Source organism: Drosophila hydei, unplaced genomic scaffold (genome assembly GCF_003285905.1).
Source record: "Drosophila hydei strain 15085-1641.00,03,60 unplaced genomic scaffold, DhydRS2 tig00000001-arrow-pilon, whole genome shotgun sequence".
NCBI lineage: Eukaryota > Metazoa > Arthropoda > Insecta > Diptera > Drosophilidae > Drosophila > Drosophila hydei.
In genome coordinates this window covers 14456411-14476420 of record NW_022045643.1, presented here as the reverse complement: position 1 = coordinate 14476420, position 20010 = coordinate 14456411, and the positions used below count along the sequence as shown (strand labels likewise).

Sequence of the window (20010 nt, the reverse complement as noted above, 5' to 3'; positions counted from 1 at the left end):
GTAGAATTGTTAAAACTTTATAATAAATCAACTACTCCTTGAATATTGAACGCAAAGCATATTATTGAAAAAATGAACACGGATGACAGTGGACCCTGCAGATTAAATTTCAGGACGGATGCCCTTTGGGAACGTACTTATTTGAAGGTAACGTTTAACATTAAATACAGCGTGAATGACTTGTTTAGATACTTACTCCTGAAACCATTGAGTATTCGAAATACATTGTATATTCTTGAAATGCAATTATCTGCTATACAAAAAGATATACATGTTCATGATCCAGGTGATTTCTGTTTGTCCGCCACGCATGCAGAAAGGCTCGTGCTGGGAAACTGAAGAACTAAGAAATACATCTAATTTTTTACTTCATATATATATTTATAATGTAAGCTAGCTGCTAGTTTCTCCCAAGGAGAATCGCAGTTGCAGCGCAGAATGGTTTCAGGATTCTTCCTATTCGGATACTGCCGACTAGATGATCGTTCCTAATTGATATTAACTATTTTTGCAAATACACAAATTAGAGAAGGTGCGTGGAGTTGAATATAGAAAAGGAGTATGATTTGTATGCGAGACGTCTATGCATCAATCATCTCGCCGTATTTTTTCTCGTACACTCGGCCGTGAACCTGATTAAATGTATCCTGCTGTTGGTGACGTGTGAGGTTTGCATAAATTTAATCAATTATACTACTATTATTCAATGATCCCTCTGTATGCAGCACCTCGAATTTATTTATATTGATGTTTTAATTTATTTGTTATCGGCAATATTCACGGTCCTAGCATTGAGCATTAACTTTTATGAAACCTTCGTATCAAATAACAAATGGATTGCTTACGTCACTTCGGCAGTTGGTGCGGCAGTCATAGTTATTGCGGGTGCGTATCGAGCTATCGATCTATCGAGCTATCCAGAGCCTGCTCATCAATCCTCATTGTCATTTATCCACAGATGTAATTATTTTTACGTACCACGACTTTAAAGACGATTGGATTGTTCTGCCGTTCTACGACACATATGTTTTATATGTTATATATGTGTATTTTCCTATACCTTCCCTCAAAGCTCCATTTATATTGGCGTCTTTCGCGGCGTTTATCTACCTTATAATTATTTATTTTCACATTACCGATAATGAGTTCTTCAATTTGCAAAAACCCCGATATATGATGGTGGAACTACTTTACTTTATTTGCTGCCATTTAATAGGCCTGTTCTATCGCCTGCTCAATGAAATTACTGTGCGTTCATCGTTTCTTGACCGGCATCAGTTTGTGATGGAGGAGATTTGGCTGCGACAGGCACATAATCAGGAGATGCAATTGCTTTACGGCATTTTGCCACCTGACATGGCACGGCCATTGCAGAAAGAAATACGAACTCGCATCACACAGTTTGAAAAGACGCCTGAACAATTTCAAACCATGTTCTTAAAAGGCGGCGTTATGGCCGTTGAATTGCATCCCGATGTCACCATCCTATATGCTGATGTTGTCAATTACACGCACCTGACGACAACACTCACTGTGCACTCTCTGGTGGCCTTGCTCCATGATCTGTATGGCAGGTTCGATTTTGCTGCCAATGACCTCAATGTGCAACGTATCAAATTCTTGGGGGACTGCTACTACTGTGTGGCCGGCTTAACGATGCCAGAGCCCGAGCATGCCAAATATTGCATAGAGCTTGCCCACATTATGATTGCTCACATTCGGGAAGTTCGGTAAGTTTAAAGAATGCTTTCAGCTAAATGTGTGAATGAATACTCAATATGATTAGATCAAATCGAAATTTGGATATCGATATGCGAATTGGGGTGCATTCTGGTTCGCTGATGGCCGGCGTTATGGGCGCTGCGAAGCTTCAGTACGACGTTTGGGGCAAGTATGATAGACAAAATCATTATTTCTTATAGTTTTGTTTGGTTTTTTAGGAACAGATGTGATAATTGCAGGCATATTGGAATCTACTGGACGGCCAGGCCACATTCACATAAGCGAAAGGACTCGCACCATGTTATGCGATAAGACTTATGAGCTGCTTCCGGGCCCAGAGATGGCTCGTGAACATCCATTTCTTCAAAGCAAAAATATTAAAACGTTTCTTATTGCGGCAATTGATATAAAAGTAGACTTGAGTAATACTATTCCAATGCAAGGTCCTCCAACGCCCAGCGTTTTGCACAAGACAGCACAAGAAGAGCTCCGCATTGAGTTTGAGAAGCTGCCGGTTGGTTCGTTTGAGTAAGTCTATTCTCAAGTAATCAGCTCGCTGAGCTTCAGAAAGTGATTTCCCACAGCATAAAGAAGAATGGGAAACACAGTACAAAGCGTGCTACTAGTCGCCCAGAAATAGGGTTGATATTTTTGCACTTTCGAGATTGCCAAGTCGAGTTAGACTATATAACGCAGACCGACTTCATGCTCAGATATAGCGTGCTTCTGGCTTGGTTCGTTGGGCTATTTTTATTGTACCTTCAAGTCGTTAATATTAACAATAAGACTGCCGTTAATATGCACATGCTGGACATAGATATCACTGTTATGCTGGTGCTGACGACGCCGGTGCTCATCTTGTGGTACAAAAAATTATGTTACTGGCGTTATGGGTATGTTCGGCACATATTTTCAAGAGTCAGCTGCCTCATATTTCGAACAGCCGAGTTCATCCAGAGCAGCCTCCTCATTCGATTGTGCATTTACGTGAACATGATTGTGTGTTACTTTTGGATTATATTTCAGGTCCTGGTAAGTACAATGCAAAGAGACTTAGAACTCTACACTCTGCTGCTTATCAAAATGATCTTAAAACGGATTTTCATACCCCTTTCTGAAGGGAATTGTGTAAGCAATAATATTTGCATGGACTAAAGTTACAACAAATTATAAATCAGTTCCCAATTGGATATTCTAGAGCTAAATTAAATTTCATACTCTCAGAATTGAGTTTCTATTGCGCTCATATGTAGATTCACAGAAATACATTGCTTTCCATATTTTTGAGGTGGATCACTGAGACTGTTAACTTTATCGATTTAATTTAGTAATTTAGTTGTCTTCAATTGGGATCGAGTATTATGCTTTCGCTGTTAATGGGGTACAAAATATATTTTTGTAATTTGAATCGCAAAAATCCATTGAATTTTCAGAATAATTATATAAATTTTAAATTTTGTACTATTTAGCACAGCTGTGATTATGACGAATTCCAACTTCAACTTATCGAAAGCAAACTATACCATTATGAGATGGATAGATACGACTGTTTTTATCCCTGGGATCTGACAAACATGGTTTCCCTTATGATTGGCTTGAGCATACTATTCACACGAATTCCGTGGATAGTGAAGGTGATACTCAGCGTCATGGAAGGGACTACGTATATGTGCGTAATGATAATTCAATTCGGTTATGTAATCAATCGGAGCAGTACAACCAATCCCTACTTTCCTCCGGTGTACGCGCACGGCTTCAAGATTCTGACTACTTTAGGCTGTCTCTACTTCATGGAACGACAGGCGGAGTTCAATAACAAGGTCAACTTTAAGTAGGTAACCTAATGCCGCGACAGCCAACGTACTAACTATATTTGTACTTGTTTCCAGCTGGAAATTGGAACTGCTCAAAAAACAGAATGATGCGGTCAATACCAATAAATCGATAACTATTCTTCTGCAAAATATTTTACCTATTCATGTTGGTAGGATTCTGTGACAGTTACTCCTTACCTTATTCACAAATAATTCATTTCCATAGTTAATATTTATTTGTCGTCACTGGCAAAGCACCAGCTTTATGCTGAAAACTACCAAATGGTAGCGGTGATGTTCGCTACCCTGCACGACTTCAAAATGGACGTGGGCAACTTGCGCATTCTGAACGAGATCATAACGGAGTTCGATAAAATCGTAAGTGATATAAGTGAACTGTAACTGTGACTGTCTAATTAAATGATTGCCCTTCCTTTTTTAGTTGTACCTTTATAGGGAAGACTACTTAGTGGAAAAGATCAAAATTGTTGGCTGTACGTATATGGCAGCCTGTGGCTTGGACCCGCGCTTCATGGGGCGCATTAACGGTCGAAGAAGAACTAATGCATCCATTATCAGGGAGGGTAAGCTTTTTTAGTTCTTTGCAAACAATTTATTTTCAATGTCGTCGCGATTCTTTGTATTTTCAAGTGGCGCGTGCTCAAAATTTCCTGGCGTCCTCCATAATTGGCGATATTGAGCCAATACCCAATGAAGAAGTGGTCTTCATTTTAACTACTTTTGCATTGGATCTGATGCGAACGCTTTATACGTGGGGTAATGTCTATAGAAATATAACAGATCGAAGCCAGTTCGCCGGGAATATGAGCATCGGAATATCCTGTGGTGAGGTAATGGCCGGAGTTGTTGGCGCCTCACAGGTTCACTACGATATTTGGGGCACCCCAGTGAATATGGCCTCACGTATGGACTCAACCGGGGTTTCTGGAAATATACATGTCTGCCAAGAGACTGCCTATATATTGCGCAAATTCGGAATAGAGTGTGATTATCGTGGCAAGACGTTCGTGAAGGGGCTCGGCATTCTACCAACCTATTTTGTGGGAATTGACGAGAACCACGAGTTTAAGGAGGTTCGGGATCGTTATTCATCAGTGAATTTTATGTAGACGCCATCATTTAAAGGAAATAAGGATTAACATTTACAAATTTTCGAATTAACAACTTTAAGTATTATTAGTTTTGATTTGGCATTCAATTTTTCAATTTGAAACCTGATACTGAATTGAAATTAAAATTAATTCGCAAAATCGTTGCCTCAGAATTTGGCATGACGAGCACTGCTTTACACTTTCGGTTAATGAGAAAGCAGAGGAAGAATTAAGCATAAGCAACGCCCTGGGGAAGAGCGAGAAGAATAAGCATTCTTTCCAGCCAGCTTGCTAGTAATCAATCCTGCACCCAGCACAACTGTTTGCTCAGCTAATATGTATAGCGCTCTGTAAATATAATTATGACCAAGCATTTTGTTGGTTACCCATAGGGCACTCGCCCTTGCAAAGTACTTGCAAAATGTTCAAACTGAGTCGCGTGTCGTTAGGTAAATATCACATCCAATGAACATATTTTGATAATAGAGTTCCCCTTGATAGAAATGAAAAGGCTTGTTGCACACATCTTGAGAGTTAGAAGCCATCAAGGCAACCAGAAATGAATTGAGAACGTCTCTGATTGCCTCAGGCTGTAGTCGGCATTTAGAATAATATAATTGATGCCCCAATGGACACCTTGAGTACACCTGATCTCCAGTCCATTGTGTAGCTCTCATAACATTGTTGTGTTCATTTATTTAAGAGGACTCTGCTGTGAATATTCTATTTTCAAGTTGCAAGTCTACTGCCAAACAGTCCAATTTTATTTATCTTACAAAAGCATTTAAAATAGAATATTCATATCTGAAATAAACATGCTAAAGCCATCATTGCCAGTCAAGAAGACAGAGATATTATTCAACCAATATAAATATATATACTGTTTTTTTCGTTCAGAGGCCACATCAAATGGCTTTCAATATTAATTCACAATTACGAAATTTTTAATTGTGAACTGGCCTTTGGTCATTCCACCAAGTGTCCGACTCAACTCAAACGACAATAACGAGAACGATAACGAGAGCAGGACGATGATCTACCAAATGAATCGATATCCGCACTGAAAGGCATACAACCCGCATACATAGTTAATAAGCTGACAGTGATGAGGATTGGCATCAACGGCAGCTACGACGTGCTAAATGGGAAAAAGAAAGTTGTAATCAGAGCCAAAAACTGCAAGATGTAAGCACTCTGAAAGAGAGCCGAAAGCGCTCCGTCTGCCCGCCGCTGTCCATCGTTTCATCTTTCAGTGGGGCAGTGGCAGTGGCAGTGGCAGGCCCCAGCACTGCAGCCGTTCAGTAAGCTAAAAGTTAAACGCAGCTAAGGCGTTCGTCCAGGGCACCATGACATGGAGTGAGCGCAGAATTGTGCAAATGATTTGGGGCCATGGTGCGTGTCCAATGAGATGTTTCTGCTGTGCAACTGTCATTCTAGGCGAGTTGGCGAAATTTTTGGCAGCACTGGTTATTCGTACCAGCTTTTTTTTCGCTCATAAAGTTTGCTTACGTGACACGTTTAGTTTATTTCATAAGTTAGGCGGCGCGTTTTGTATTCCAGGAATTCGCTTCTGCTGTCGAGCAGCAGACTGACGTTGTACATATTAAATACTCTGTTTTGGTCGACTTCGAATACCCTGCCATTGGTTGTGAAATATATATGTAGATGTAGTTGAGATCTGTAGCAGCTTATTAAAAAAGTCAATCCATTTGTGTGCACGTTACTTATAGTGATCTAAGTTTCATTTATGTTGAACCAAAATAAATTAACTCACAATTATATTTCAATTTATATTTTTTGATTGAACGTTTACTATTTGAGAAGCCTCTAGCACATAAAACTGTATAAAATTGTTGGAAGTGCAACCTCCTAAGAGACATATATTCATTCTACTCATAAGCCTTTATAAGATTCTGACTAGCCCTATCTCCAACTGCTAGCGCAGCTTTATGACCTTGATATGTTTGTGTGACTCATCTATGCTCTTAATCGATCCCTAGCTATTCGCCGACGGCACACAGCTGGGTCCTCGGAGCGAAAGCTGTTCGCACATAGGTAAAAAAGAGAAGCAGAAGTGAAACGGGTTTGGACGTACGTACGTGTGTAACCTAGATTTGTTATGACATAAAATTATTACGAAAAATGGTTATTACCCCGTTTACGTTTGAGTGAACGCATTTGTACGTGTTAACAATTTGTACGCTTAGATAATGTTGCAGCTGCAGCAGCGGGGAAAAGCATCCTCAGCATTAATGCCTCAAGCAACCCAAAGAAAAACAAGTAGTATGGGTGCCGTAACTTGTAGTGCACGACTACCAGATACCCTACAGTCAGAGTCAAGATTCTGACTGCCAGGCGAGTGCTTTAACTTTCCAAATTAATCACATTAATAGAAGTGATTTATGATATAAGTTAGATGTCAATTATTAAACTAAATTAATTCGAGTGTAAATATTTGTCGTCTTTAGTTTGAAGTGTCCACTTTAAGTATTGATATTAAGCATATTAAACGAGGTAACGAAATCAAGGATTAAAAGACTAATGATGTGGCTGAAATATATATGTTAAATGTAAATATAATTATATGTTATATATAAAGAATATCCCCTGTTAAGTCAATTGCTAGGTATTCTTGTTATATAAAAAGGAAGGAAAAAATAAGTCATCATCCTGACGTGCCTTTAGCTTTGCTCTACTTTGCTTTGTTTTGCTTCGTTCTCAATGCTTTTTTTGCCTTTACGATTTTATAAAATTCGCTTTGGCATTACAAGGGTTAGCCGCACACACGCACACCCACACACCTACACACCCCACACCCTACACCCACACACTCACACATTTATAGCGAGTGTGACAGTTGGTCTGTGCGTGTCACAAGCTTGTCATTTCGATTGCCACGCCCTTGCAGCGCGCCTCCACATTGTCGTTGACATGTCGGAATTTTAAAATTCTTTTGTCGCATTTCGTTGGCATGCAAATAGACAAAGTTTAAGGCCAATCGCCCTTTCAGGTTTCTTCCTTTTGCTCCCGATGCTAATGCCAACAGCTGTTGTCAGCGCTTATCTCCCAGAGATCCCCGACTCAGTCTCAATCTCTAGCCCCGCCCCTGTCGGTTTCCAATCGCTCGCCAATTTGATTGTCACGCTGATTGTCACAATCAGTGGTATTTGCGTTTGACCAAAGTAAGCTTCATTGCTTAAAGTTTGTTCATTCTCTGTTTTGAGTTAGCTTGGGGTTTGCTCAAATTTGGCTCTCAGATTAAACAAATTTGGTTATAGTTATGCAAACTGAAAGGCTACGCTGAAGAGAGACTTCCCAAATGAATCAACTCTAATATTTTTATATAGGCTGACTATTATTTAGTGCATTCTTTTAGCCAGTATAACTAGGTAATTAAGTCTCCGAATTGGAAAACCGCCTTACTGTTTATGAAATATTATTCTTTCCGCAAAAGATCATATCAAACAGATCTTCTGGATTCTGAGTTATATTCAAAGTTTGCTTGTGTGAAATCAAATAAAAAATATTATGGATTCTGTTATTCCTAATTAAGACTTTGCTATTGTATGTCTCAAAAAATACTATATATTGTGAGATATAGATATATGGACGAAAACAGAGGAATTGCGTACAATTTAAGCTGTTTTAAATATAATTCTTTGTTTACAATGATCTCGAATTAATTATATGACGTAAAAGAAAAAGTATTTACAATTTACATATTTCAATATTTATATTTATATTCAAAAATTGATTTATCATATGAAAAAAGTTATTATTTTATCAGCTGTAATAGAAATAATAAATCAAATTAGTTTGTATATAAAAAAATTAAAAACAGAAAAGAAAATTGTTATTTCTTTCTGTTGTCAATATATTTTTAGAGTGTTTTTCATAGATGTGTTATTCAAATCTAACGAAATTATTATTGTTGCAAATATGCATTCAATTAATCACGAACTTTTTTCTTCGGTGTTTGTATTGTAGTCAAGTCTCCGGTCCCACATATCTCCGCTTCACTTCACTTCAGTTTTGAAAATGTTGTTCAGGTTTTTTATGGCGTTGGCTTTAAAATTTTGTGTGTCCGCACGCAATGCAATCTGTTGCAAGAACTGGATTCTTTATAATTTCCAGATGGCATAGTTTGTTATCAAATTAGAGTTTTGTTCTTTTTATGTCAATGTGGATTTAATTGTTTTTACGCATATTATGGCTAAGGAACCATTGTAAGTAACTTAATTTTTTACTCTTACTTCACTCATGCTTCATTAAAGATAAATACGGATAAGTCAGTCAGTAATTGCTGACACTTTATTTGATATTATTTGATATAAATAAAATTAAAATTTGATTGTCAAAATTAAAGCTGCTTAATTATTCATCAATTAAATATAAATATCTTGCCAAAAGAAAGTAAAATTATTTTTGATTTGGATTCTAATAAATTCGTAGTACCTCAAACCTAACTAAACGACAACAAACATGTTAAAATATTAATATGCTTCTATTTGAAAATGCTTGGAACTATTCATGTATATTGGATCATACGCTCTGTAAAACACACTTGTTAAATTCAACCAGAACAACAGTTGGCTTTCAATTAAACTCAGCAATACGAGTAAGTTTCACACATATCCTGAAGTCTCAATTATAAACAAGGATGCAAAGCAAATGTATAACAGCCGTCTGCCTTTAGTATGTAGCCTCCTTTTGATAGCATTGATTAAACAGGAGCTTACATACAGTTCGGTTGCTGTGGACCATAAATATATGAGAAAATTGCCAAATTTAAATATTTTATGAGCTTTAAATATGATTCCATTCTTTTCCAAATGAATGTTGAGCTTGACAGGTGAGCTTTGCGAAGTATATTTAATATTTACTTTAATATTTGACTTTCTTAAAGAACAGATCTTGAATTTACGCATTATTTTCAGTTAACTTAATTAACCCAGAGTTAAGTATAATTTAGACACAATAAAAAGATATTAAGATCAGATAAATGTTGCCAAGAACTAAATGATTGTAGAAATTGAGGACAAAATATATCGATTGCCTAAAACTCACATTATCTGAGAATCAACCCAGTTGAAAGGAAGATAAGAAAGCAACTCTAAAATGTGTGTATCACTGCTTATTTATATATATTAGATGTATGTATGTGTGGCCTTATGTGTGTGTGACTGCGAAAGCAGCAAATGCGCTTTCAGTTGATTAAATTAAATCGCTTAAGCTGCCAGAGCAGCAGCTATGAAAAATGCATTCTGCCCCTGTGGAGCCGTGTGGCCATGGGGCGTGGCTGGAGCCAATATACTCAGTGCAATGGCGACAAAGACGCAGACGAGAACCGCAAAGTATTTACCTATTTTCTGTTGCTTATTCGCTGCTTCTTTTTGGCAGCATTCGAGAATGAGAATTGGGATGCAGGTGGAGATCCCAATTGTCACACAAACACACACACACATACATATATATATATATATATATTTATATGTATATATATATATATACATAAAGCATCAATTTTCTCGCTCTTCCGTTTCCTACGGCTTGCATCCACTTTTTGCTCGGCTCTTGGTTTTGGGTTTTGCTGCTGTCTAGATTCGAGTATGTTTCCAGCATTCCCCAACCCTTTTTTAAACAATAACTTATCGTGGAGCGTCCTCTTTTCTCCATTTCAGTGGGTCTTTACTGGGTGGCCTTCAAGTTTGTCCTCAGATTTCGCTTCACTTGCAACGTGGGATTAGAGATTTTTGTCAATGAAGGTAATTTGCGGAAGATTTTGTCTAGAATTTCAATTAGATTGACGTTTTACTTCAGCGATTGTTCGCTGCCCGCAGTTATATGTGAGCAGGGAAGAGGAGCGCTGAATTTTAAAATTTTTCTTCGGCTTCATGTTTGCTACTTAAGATTCTCTTGGATAAGTTATACTCTGCAAAAACGAGCTAGTAAATCGAAAATTGGATTTTCCTTGCGCAAACTACTAATAAATTTCATCCTACCTGTAAGTAGGTGGATCTTACAATAATTGAAACCTCATGACTGCAATTTGAACTGATATTTTATGTACATTGACCAAGTTATCTGTGTGACCCACACATCAAAGCTTGCCAACGTCACATAAGACTTAATCATAGTTTTAAGTTGACCAGGCTGCCAGCCCCTGCTGGCCCTATGCCAACGCACTGTTAACTGACTAACGGAAGTCGTCGCAACTGAGCCACTTAATACAAGATGCAAATGACTTTATTAACTTTAGCCATAACGCAATCAACAACATGCAAATGCCTGTAGATAAAGCCCAGACCCAATACCAAGTGCAGGCCCAGGTCTGGCTTTGGCTCTGTCTCTGTCTCTGGCATGCCCAAGAGCCGGATTCTTGTCGCCCACATGGCCAGCACGTGAGGCTGTCGACGACTGCGAAGGCAGGCCAAGCAGAAAGTGAGTCGGTAAAGCGAGCGAACTCATAATGCAATGGTTCCGTAAGCCGCGGGGATTATCAGTTGGCAAAATTAATGCTAATTACTTGAAAAACATATGAGCGACGTTTGCTGTGGCTGTTGGCTCTGCGGGTTTCCAGCATCCAGTTGCTGCTATGCCAATGGGCCGCTAGTGTCCTGCAAACGTTTTGCGGCACATCCGCCAGACCATCGCTGGACCAAAGAAATATGCGTTAAATGCAAAACAAATGCCTTGCTGAACAGTGGGCTTAAGCACAGTCTCCTAGTGCACCACTAAGTGGAGTACAAATAAATGACGAGTGTTAGGCAAAGCTGGGCTCTTTTCACTAAGAAAAATAAATGTAGATTTCCAACATATTCTTTCAATATATTTATCGATTAGCTTAGCTTATTTGTTGATTGATATTTGTAAAAAACTATTTATTTAACTAATATACTTAGTCAACACCATTATTAAATTTATTAAAATTCCTCCAATAGTTTTGCTTTTAAAGTTTTAAATAATTTTTTTGCATTATTTATATAAATTATTTTCTAATTTAAACATTAAGAAAATATACTTATTCTATGATAATTACAAGTTTTTCAACATTTCTATCAGCGCGTGTTAGTCATGGTGTTTTCGAGCTCATAATGAATAATCATAAAAATTGCATAAATTATGTGCCACGCCGTCTTGCTTAACGCCTCCGGCGAAAAACGGCAGACACAAGCAGCGGGTCCAGTGCCCAAGTCGAGCAAAGATAGGGCGAGGGGTGGAAGAGGGTGGGGCACGGCTAAGTGCGGGCGCTGAGCAAATGAAATGCAGAAATGTAAATCTAAAATAATTTACGCGTCTTTGTTGACTGCATTGCCGTAGCTGCGTTGTTGCGAGTTTGCCATGGCCATAAAAACCTGCCGTTGCCGTTGCCGTTGCCTCAGTAGCAACCACGTGCCACCCTGCCCCAGCCACAGTCGCTGCTGCTCGACTGCTTGGCACATTGCTCTTTGGTCTTTTTTATGGCGTCCATAACTGTTGCTACTGTTGCAACAAAATGGCGTCATCGCATAGCTGTTGCAGGCAGTCTGGCAATGGGGACTAGGACTCGCTGGGGCTTGGCACTTTGGTTAGTTGTCTGCCTGCTTAGCCAGAGGGGGGCGGGTTGCCCGGCGTTTGCTGCGCATTTACATTTATGACTTGGAATAATCCATTATCAGGCATTTTGCACGTTACCTAGGCGAATAATGCACACAGACAGTCCCGCACCTCTGCCCCATACATATACGAGCCTCAGCATAGCTAAGCCCTTGGCTCTAGTTTAAAAGTGGCCGGACTCGCCAGATTAATTTGCCGCAGCTATCCTGGCCAAGGATTAAAATATCTAAGGATGCAGCAGACTTTTCAGGCGAAGATTTGTGAGCGTACTGATCACACAACAAAGCGATAGTCACAGCAATTACACATATCATCCACTCTCTCAACACCTTTCAACATCTTTGTTCATCTCCAGTTTTCGCTGTTGAGTGTATCTACTGCATATCTGCAAGCTGTGCTGCTCTTGTGCGTGTTCTTATTTATCCAATACATATAATTTAACATATTTACTCATCGGAAAACTCATCAGATAAGGTTGAGCTATCATTCAAATCTAAGAACCGTAGATGGATCATCTCTATAACTGGAGCGTGTCAAATAAGAACATCTTTAAATTGCATTAAGTTATATCTGAATTTGCAGACATATAAATCTTATGCTATAATTAGTTTCTATTAAGGGGAATATAACAAAACTCTACGGGAAATTATCTTTGTATAAGATGAGCATTATTATAAATGTAGTCAAGTATGGCATAAGTTTCTTAACATATTCTGAAATTCAGCAACAGCTTATCTCCTTAGCTGACATCTAATCTAACAACCACATCACGCTGTATAACAGCCGGCTAGTCTCCTGGTCAAGGCAGTAGACAGCGGGACTGCGAGGGGCCTAGCCGATATTTCTGCCAAACAGAAGAAACTCTTTTCCAATCCAAGTCTCAACAGTCATTCGAGTCGAGTTATTACAACTCAAATATAATATACATATCTTACATGTTATCATAATCTTTCTTATTTATTAAATAACACTAAGAAAAATATAAATAAATATAATTTGTAAGGAAATGTTAATGAGAAACTGTGCCTGGGTAATATGTATCTGATACGGTATACGGTACAACTCTTCAAATTATAATTAAACTCAATATAAACTTTAGAAATATTTAAAATGCGAAACAGTCTTTAACAGCAAAAGACAAATTTGAAGGAAATGGGCCAGCAAATACTGTGTCAATTAAAAGTTTAATTAATTTGCTACACACAGCGACTCACACAGACACACACACACACACACAGAAGCGCAAACAGAACCAAAGCAAACCACATACAAACACATTCAGCGATATGCAGACAGTTAGGCAATCAAACAAACAAAATAAGAGGAAAGGAAAAAAGTGAAATAGAATAAATATCACTAACGTATACCCTTTTTTATTGCACCTATGTTAATTATCAGGAATATAAATTGATGCATTTTCGAATGTTCCACAAAGAGAAATTGATTACATTAAATGCTTTATGGAGTAACAGGAGCACAGACTGATTGTTCTCTAAAAAGCATGTCTATATATCCCCAACATTACCCAATACTTGAAAGGCCAGGAACGTAGAAAAATCTTCTGCAAGTCATATTCATAATAAATTGTCTTTAATTTGCTTCTGAGTTCTCTATAGAACACATTAGGTCTTAAAACACATGACACATCAATTACCAAGTAAATCAAAAGAAAAAATCTCTTGGATATCAAGTAACATAACGAACTCATTCCCCCATGGATATTTCGCATGCGCTGTCCAACTTGATAACGCAGTCGTTAAGCCCGCTGCTGTGCGTATTCAGAACAGTGAATAATCCCACGCCAAAGTGAGACAAATCCTATGAGAGATGTACGTAATTATTTTAATTGTTTAATGTGATGCGGTCAGGTCAGGTGTGTGTGTGTGAGTGAGTGTCTAAAAAATCAGTGCATGGTACGTTATGAGATACCCATGGAGAGACAGACAGACGGACAGGGCACGCCAACTGGACTGACGATAAAACAAATTGCATTCAACTAGCGCTTGTTTGGTTTTGTTTTTAATGATTAATGAGCCAGGTGCCGCACCACACCTAGAAGGTGGGGCTCATTTCGTCTATGTAAGTTGATACTTAGGGTCCTTGCCTTAGCCATGGGAGCCACAGCACAACTATTGGGGCAACCAGCATAAATAGTTGAACAACTTTCAGGCAAAAAATGTGTTGTCATTAGCTAAATGTTACCTGCGTTTTCAGGGGAGTAACGTTCGCATAAATGATTCCGTTCTAAACTTAAACAGCTGTTCGGGCTTTCGATCTCCAAATACATATACCCAATCACTGGGTCATTTATTCCTTATAGAGATAATTGTATTTTGATTTCCGATATTTGTACATATAGTAAATGCATCTTATTGTATATTTACTAAGATTATATATAATAGATAAAGATATATTTTCTTTTTAGTATCATGTACAATGAAATGCTTCAGGTTAATTCTCAAAGATTATCACGTAAGACGCTTCGCTTATTATTGAAGTATCTTAGCAATGGAATTAAAAAATGGCAATTGACCTTCGAAAGTCGAAAGTATTAGAGAACTTCCTCTCCTTAAATGTATGTCACACGCAGAAGACGACATTCGACTCCACAAAGTATACATTGTTGCTCGAGATCCAGAGTAGAGTCTATTTAGCCTTGTCTGTCTGTATATCTTGGAATTTATGAGGTAGAGACTTAACATTTTACAAGCGCGAATAATATATTTGTATATTTGTAATATTTCAGCTTTTCCTTGTCAGGGAGTCGGATACTGCCAGGTTGTCGATAGGCCCACTGAGGTCTTGATTACTTATGAGAAAAAATTAATACATGAAACATACAAATAATAAATATTATTTTCTTAGTTGTTATCCTCGCTAATTATAGTTTATCACTTTAAAATTCATATTAAAAAATATAAAAACTAATTTAAATTAAATACTCAACCTAGAAATTTTAATGATATTTGAAACAATTTCTTGCCATAAGGCAAGCCGGGACACATGACCTTGGCACGCTTTATGATTACTGAAAAATAAAAGAGAGCTGCTCTTAATTGCGCTGTTAAGGATCATATTTGCACTCATTTGGCAGCGAAATTAATTATCAAAAACTCGCGGCATTTTGTGCAAAAACAAATATATAGAGTTGCCTGGTTAAATGCTAAATATTTTCAGCATTCCACGCCAAAGAGCACACACGAACAGCTTCACACACAGGCAGAGGAGGCACATGCGTTGCCATGTCCTTGACTAACTTTTTATGGCGGGTGCCGGGCTAGAGAAATTAGTCACAGGAGTGAGGGGCGGCAGCGGTAGTTGCTTCCTGACTCGGTACGGGTTGTTGGCTTGTCAATCATGCAAAAACTGCAACCGCCGCATAACCACTGGTTTATAATAGCTTGCCGGGCAGGGCCAGAGCCAGGGCCAGGACCAGGACCATCGCCAGACCCCTAACTGGAACAGGAGCAGAAGAAGGAGCGTGACAAGTGGCATGGGTAGTTACTCTGCATTGGTTGTTGCCTGGTTTCGGCAAAAGCTTTTCAAACTTTTTAATTATGCAGCAAACAGAAAACTTTGTGGTAATTTCGTTGCAACAGTTGGTCCAGCCGATAGGATGGAGCACCGATGGCAACGTCAACGTCACGAGCAGCAGCAGCATGCAACAACAGCAGCAGCAACAGAAGCCTGTTCAAGTTGACTAATTGAGTTAAGCGTGGGGCAACAGGAATCGCGCTAGGTGTTCTCTTTTTACCTTTCACAAATAATAATTTGCCAACAACTTCAGAGTGCATCAATCATAATTAGAGACCGCCATTTTTTCCATGTTCTCGTGGACGCCCATTTGCATATTGCGTTGGGAGATCGTGCCAATATGAAAATTAGGTTGACCAATTGCCAACCGATTCGAAAGTGAGCACAAATTAAATGGCAAGAATTATAAGAAAGAGGATTTGCTCTATGCAATATTATATTCAATATTGCAATATTATATTCTATTATATTAGTTTTGTTACCTAAATGAAAATGGAGGATATATGATAAAATATAATGGTTGAGTGTTGTCCGAAGATCCTCAGTCTAAGGAAATTAAGAAATTAATAAGTTCCTGGTATATTTAACTCCGCATGATAAGTGTAGATTTAAGAGTTTAAAAAAATATAAAATTTATAATTATATGCTATTTCTCAGTGTGACCTAAGATAATTAACTTATTACATCTGAAAAGAGTGAAAGAATTAAGTTGCATTCAACAGAGTATTGAGTTAAGTAATTCTTATATCTGGCAGCTCGGGAGACTATCATCTGACTTAAAAGCGCTTATACGCACTATATATAAGCTGACATGAGCAAAAGAGTTCTGCCTCTCCAGTCATACGTGGCAGAAGGATTCCAGTCCAATTTCTACTGAACATTAAGTTCATTTGTCTGCCAATATGAAGTACTCCTAATTAATGTCGTCTGTACAAGACGGTATAAAGTTTTTGTTATGGCTGATTCCAGTAAGAAAATATATATTTGATCACAACAAATAGCTGCAGCCGCCTGAGTTCAAATTTGAAAATTAGATTATAATTTGGAACTTAAGAGATAAGCTCAATTCAAATGTTCTCCAACTATGTGAATGGTGTTCATAATTATGGCAAAACTAATTTATTGTTATTAGAATGGAGTATTTCTTGTACTTGTTTTATCCAGTGTATAGGGCTTTTGAGAGTCTTCGTGTTGCCAGAGAATCTTGATGTGCAGCAAAACTTATTGTGTTTCACGGAGGAACCGGCTGAAGTAACCAAGGCGCGATTCCTTTGTGCTCTGTAGTTGTTGTTGTTCAGTTGCCATCGCCGTTCATCACTTAATTGAGTTTTTAAGCATTTCGCAAGTGCCGCACATTAGCGCAGCGAAGCGAACATCCCGCACATCCACAATCCGACGACAAGCCCTGGAGCACCAAAAATTTCCCGACTGCCAGCTGCTGAGTTGCGTCATGGAGGGTCAAACAGATGCGGATGCAAATGCAGAATCAGCGGCTGATGAAGAGACCGAGCGTCTTTACGACATGCTTATTGGCATTGGCAGTGTTGCATAACGACAGAGCAGTCTGCGACAGATAGCCAGCAGCGTTTTGCAATCAACCGGAGTTCCGCTTTCCCCTTTTGCTCCGTGCGTTTGCCCTGTTGCTCAAATGAGCGAGAAATCGCTTCATTTAGCAGACAGCCTCCTCTTTGCGCTCGCCTTGGTAGGCGATGAGTGCGATACGCAACCACCTTACATAATTGTCTCATATCTCATATGGATATCCAATATTATCTGGGCTGTGTTGCCTTGGGTTGAACTTAAGTACAATTTGGTCATTCGGCTGGCCGAGCTATCCCTTCCCATTCATGCATATTGATAATCTGAAACGCTTGAATGCTCATTTAGTCAACTTGAAAGGAAGCCCAAGTATCCAAGCACCTCGACCCAGCTCGGACTTTTTAATCATGCGTGAGCGGTCAGTTCTAGGCTTGTCTCCGTTTTCATTTTCCTGTTTGATGTAGGGACGTGGCTTCGCTTTATCCGCTTGGCCCATTCATTCACTGTTCGGCTGTTCATTTTGGGGCTCTTATAAGGTTCGGTCCAGGCGCAGACACTTTTCCAATCAACTTGAGTGTGTGTCCTTTGCCAAGCTGCTGCTGGCCATTTTACTGCTGACTTCGTGCCGATTTTATATTTTTCATTTGAAAAATAGATATTTTTTAATGCCTTTTATTAAATCGGCTTAGATTTATTGTACACATGTATATCATATTTACGTGTGTGTGTGTGTCTGTGTGGGTCGTGGGTCTATACGCATTTGTTGACGACTTTGTGTGCATGTGTGTATGTGTGTGTGGTAGCTAAGCCCTTTTCTTTGGGACTTTGCTGCGATGGTAAAATACGTTTATGGATCTTAAGGCAAATTTTGTACATTTAATAAGATTTATTATTTTGTGGGCCGCATCAGTTAACTGGCAACGTTGTAGTTGAGGTCTTAGACAGCATTTCATTTTGGCAAAAGGACGGCCCTGTGCTGCGAGTTAATCTAATGAACAGGATAAGCTTATGGCATGTGAAAGGATCGTGCGCTGATTGTACGTATATTAATTGCAGCCATGATAATCGAATAGACTTCAGCTGCTGTCCTATCTAGAAAATATTCAGGCTGCCAACACACCTGCTCCTGCTGGCACTTAGTAGCAATTGGGAAGCCGCAGAAACATGTAAAAACCATTTGAGCTCTAGTATACGAAGATGCTTGCCAAAAACTGTGAGCCAGAATGCTCAACGGGGGCGATTACATGGAAAAGTTTTGCAGTTTAGTGATGAGTACATGTAAAATCTTTTTGTCTAAACATATTTATGCAATAAAACTTTTAAAGTACAATGAATCTAGAACATTCATGAAGAGTGCACATATCGAACGTGTGTAGAGGCAGAAAGACGAATGGCCAACCTTTAAAGCCAACAGCAAGAAGCTGAATGTAATGGAAGACCTATCACATGAATCATCTAGCCACCAACCAACCAGCCAGCCAACCAACCAATCAAGCAACCAATCAACAAACCAACTTAGCAACCATCCTGCGTGCTTATGAGAAATTGCATTAAAAGGTCGTAACCGAAGTTGAGTCAGGCATGCGAAAATTTTGTATTTGGGTTGTGCAAATAATTGTCCATGATTGGATATTCGCAGTCGGTCGAAGCACTATGGAATCCTTTGACCCAATATCTCCTCTCAGTTCTCGGCCAGCTGCGAGCAATTAAACGCATTGTATGGCTTTTCAACTTGATTAGATTGCAATTTTGCATTGCACATGCACGAAAATTGCATGGAAAATGTTTGCTTTTCTCCATTCGACGAGTCGGCAATGCACATTGACATTGCAGCAGCAGCAGCAATTGCAGATAAAACGAAACGAAACGAATGTGGGTGATGCTTGGCTCTGGCAAATCTACGAGATACATGTGTTCATATAGTTAAGTTTTGTGCTGATAATAGAAAGCCAAGCCAAAACACAGCAGGAAGTGTTGTAATTCGCACTTCACCACACACTTTCACACGAACACACACACATGGCTACACACGCACAACCACATACCGTTTAACATGTCGTATGCATGATTGCGGAATATTAAACGCCGGCCATGTTTTCGAGCAGCTGTTGGGGCTCAGCGGGTCGGGGGCGGGGGCGGGTGCACGGTCTGGTCTGTCTGTTGCGTTGTCTATGCGCAAAATTTGTTTGGTTGCTTTGGTTTTAATTATGGTTATCACTGTTGGCTCATAACTGAAAAATATGCAAAGCCCACACTCTTTTTTTAGCCTCATTGAGCACATCCCTTGCCTCAGCTCGTTTCGGGACAAGCCATGTAATTGGGCAAACTGTTCATCTACAATTAAAAGCACTTTCCAGCTGTTCGATCCATGACCAGAGCTAAACAAAATTTGTAGTTTCGTATTCGATGTCATTTTTTGACCGTCTGTCCTGTTCTCATAGAGTATGGTGCGGGCAACAGAAAGCTTAAAGACAACTTAAGAATGGATTACTTCAAATTATCAAAGAATAACTTTTGACTATACATAAAGCTAATAATATTTTAATGTGATGTTGCATGCTGATTGCTGATTGTTGGTTTTATCTCTGAAGCTTATCATTTTGTGTTAACAACATCCTCGCCTCATCAAATAATGCGCTATATTTATAGTCTTATACAAACATAAACTATATAATATTAACCCGAACATCATT

General features: G+C 38.9%; 1 protein-coding gene across 2 annotated transcripts; it reads left to right on the top strand.

Moving 5' to 3' along the window:
• LOC111597616 (adenylyl cyclase X E-like) lies at positions 1-4706 on the top strand. 2 transcript variants are annotated; one of them, XM_030222869.1, is made up of 12 exons: positions 1-147; positions 528-668; positions 726-885; positions 959-1730; positions 1787-1887; positions 1962-2250; positions 2307-2754; positions 3192-3553; positions 3612-3706; positions 3763-3914; positions 3979-4120; positions 4188-4706. In XM_030222869.1, exons 1-12 carry the CDS (start codon positions 73-75, stop codon positions 4664-4666), a joined length of 3216 nt encoding a protein of 1071 aa, XP_030078729.1. In that variant the 5' UTR covers positions 1-72; the 3' UTR covers positions 4667-4706. The 2 variants fall into 2 exon arrangements, with proteins under 2 accessions (XP_030078729.1, XP_023168183.2); XM_023312415.2 differs by having other exon boundaries at positions 1941-2250.
• Positions 4707-20010: the final 15304 nt, after the last annotated feature.

Excerpts from the sequence above, each read along its gene's own strand:
- LOC111597616 (XM_023312415.2), top strand. The coding sequence starts at position 73 with ATGAACACGGATGACAGTGGACCCTGCAGATTAAATTTCAGGACGGAT. Across the intron at positions 148-527 it reads GGGAACGTACTTATTTGAAG|AGAAGGTGCGTGGAGTTGAA; the intron begins GTAACGTTTAAC and ends TACACAAATTAG. Across the intron at positions 4,121-4,187 it reads TGCATCCATTATCAGGGAGG|TGGCGCGTGCTCAAAATTTC; the intron begins GTAAGCTTTTTT and ends TGTATTTTCAAG.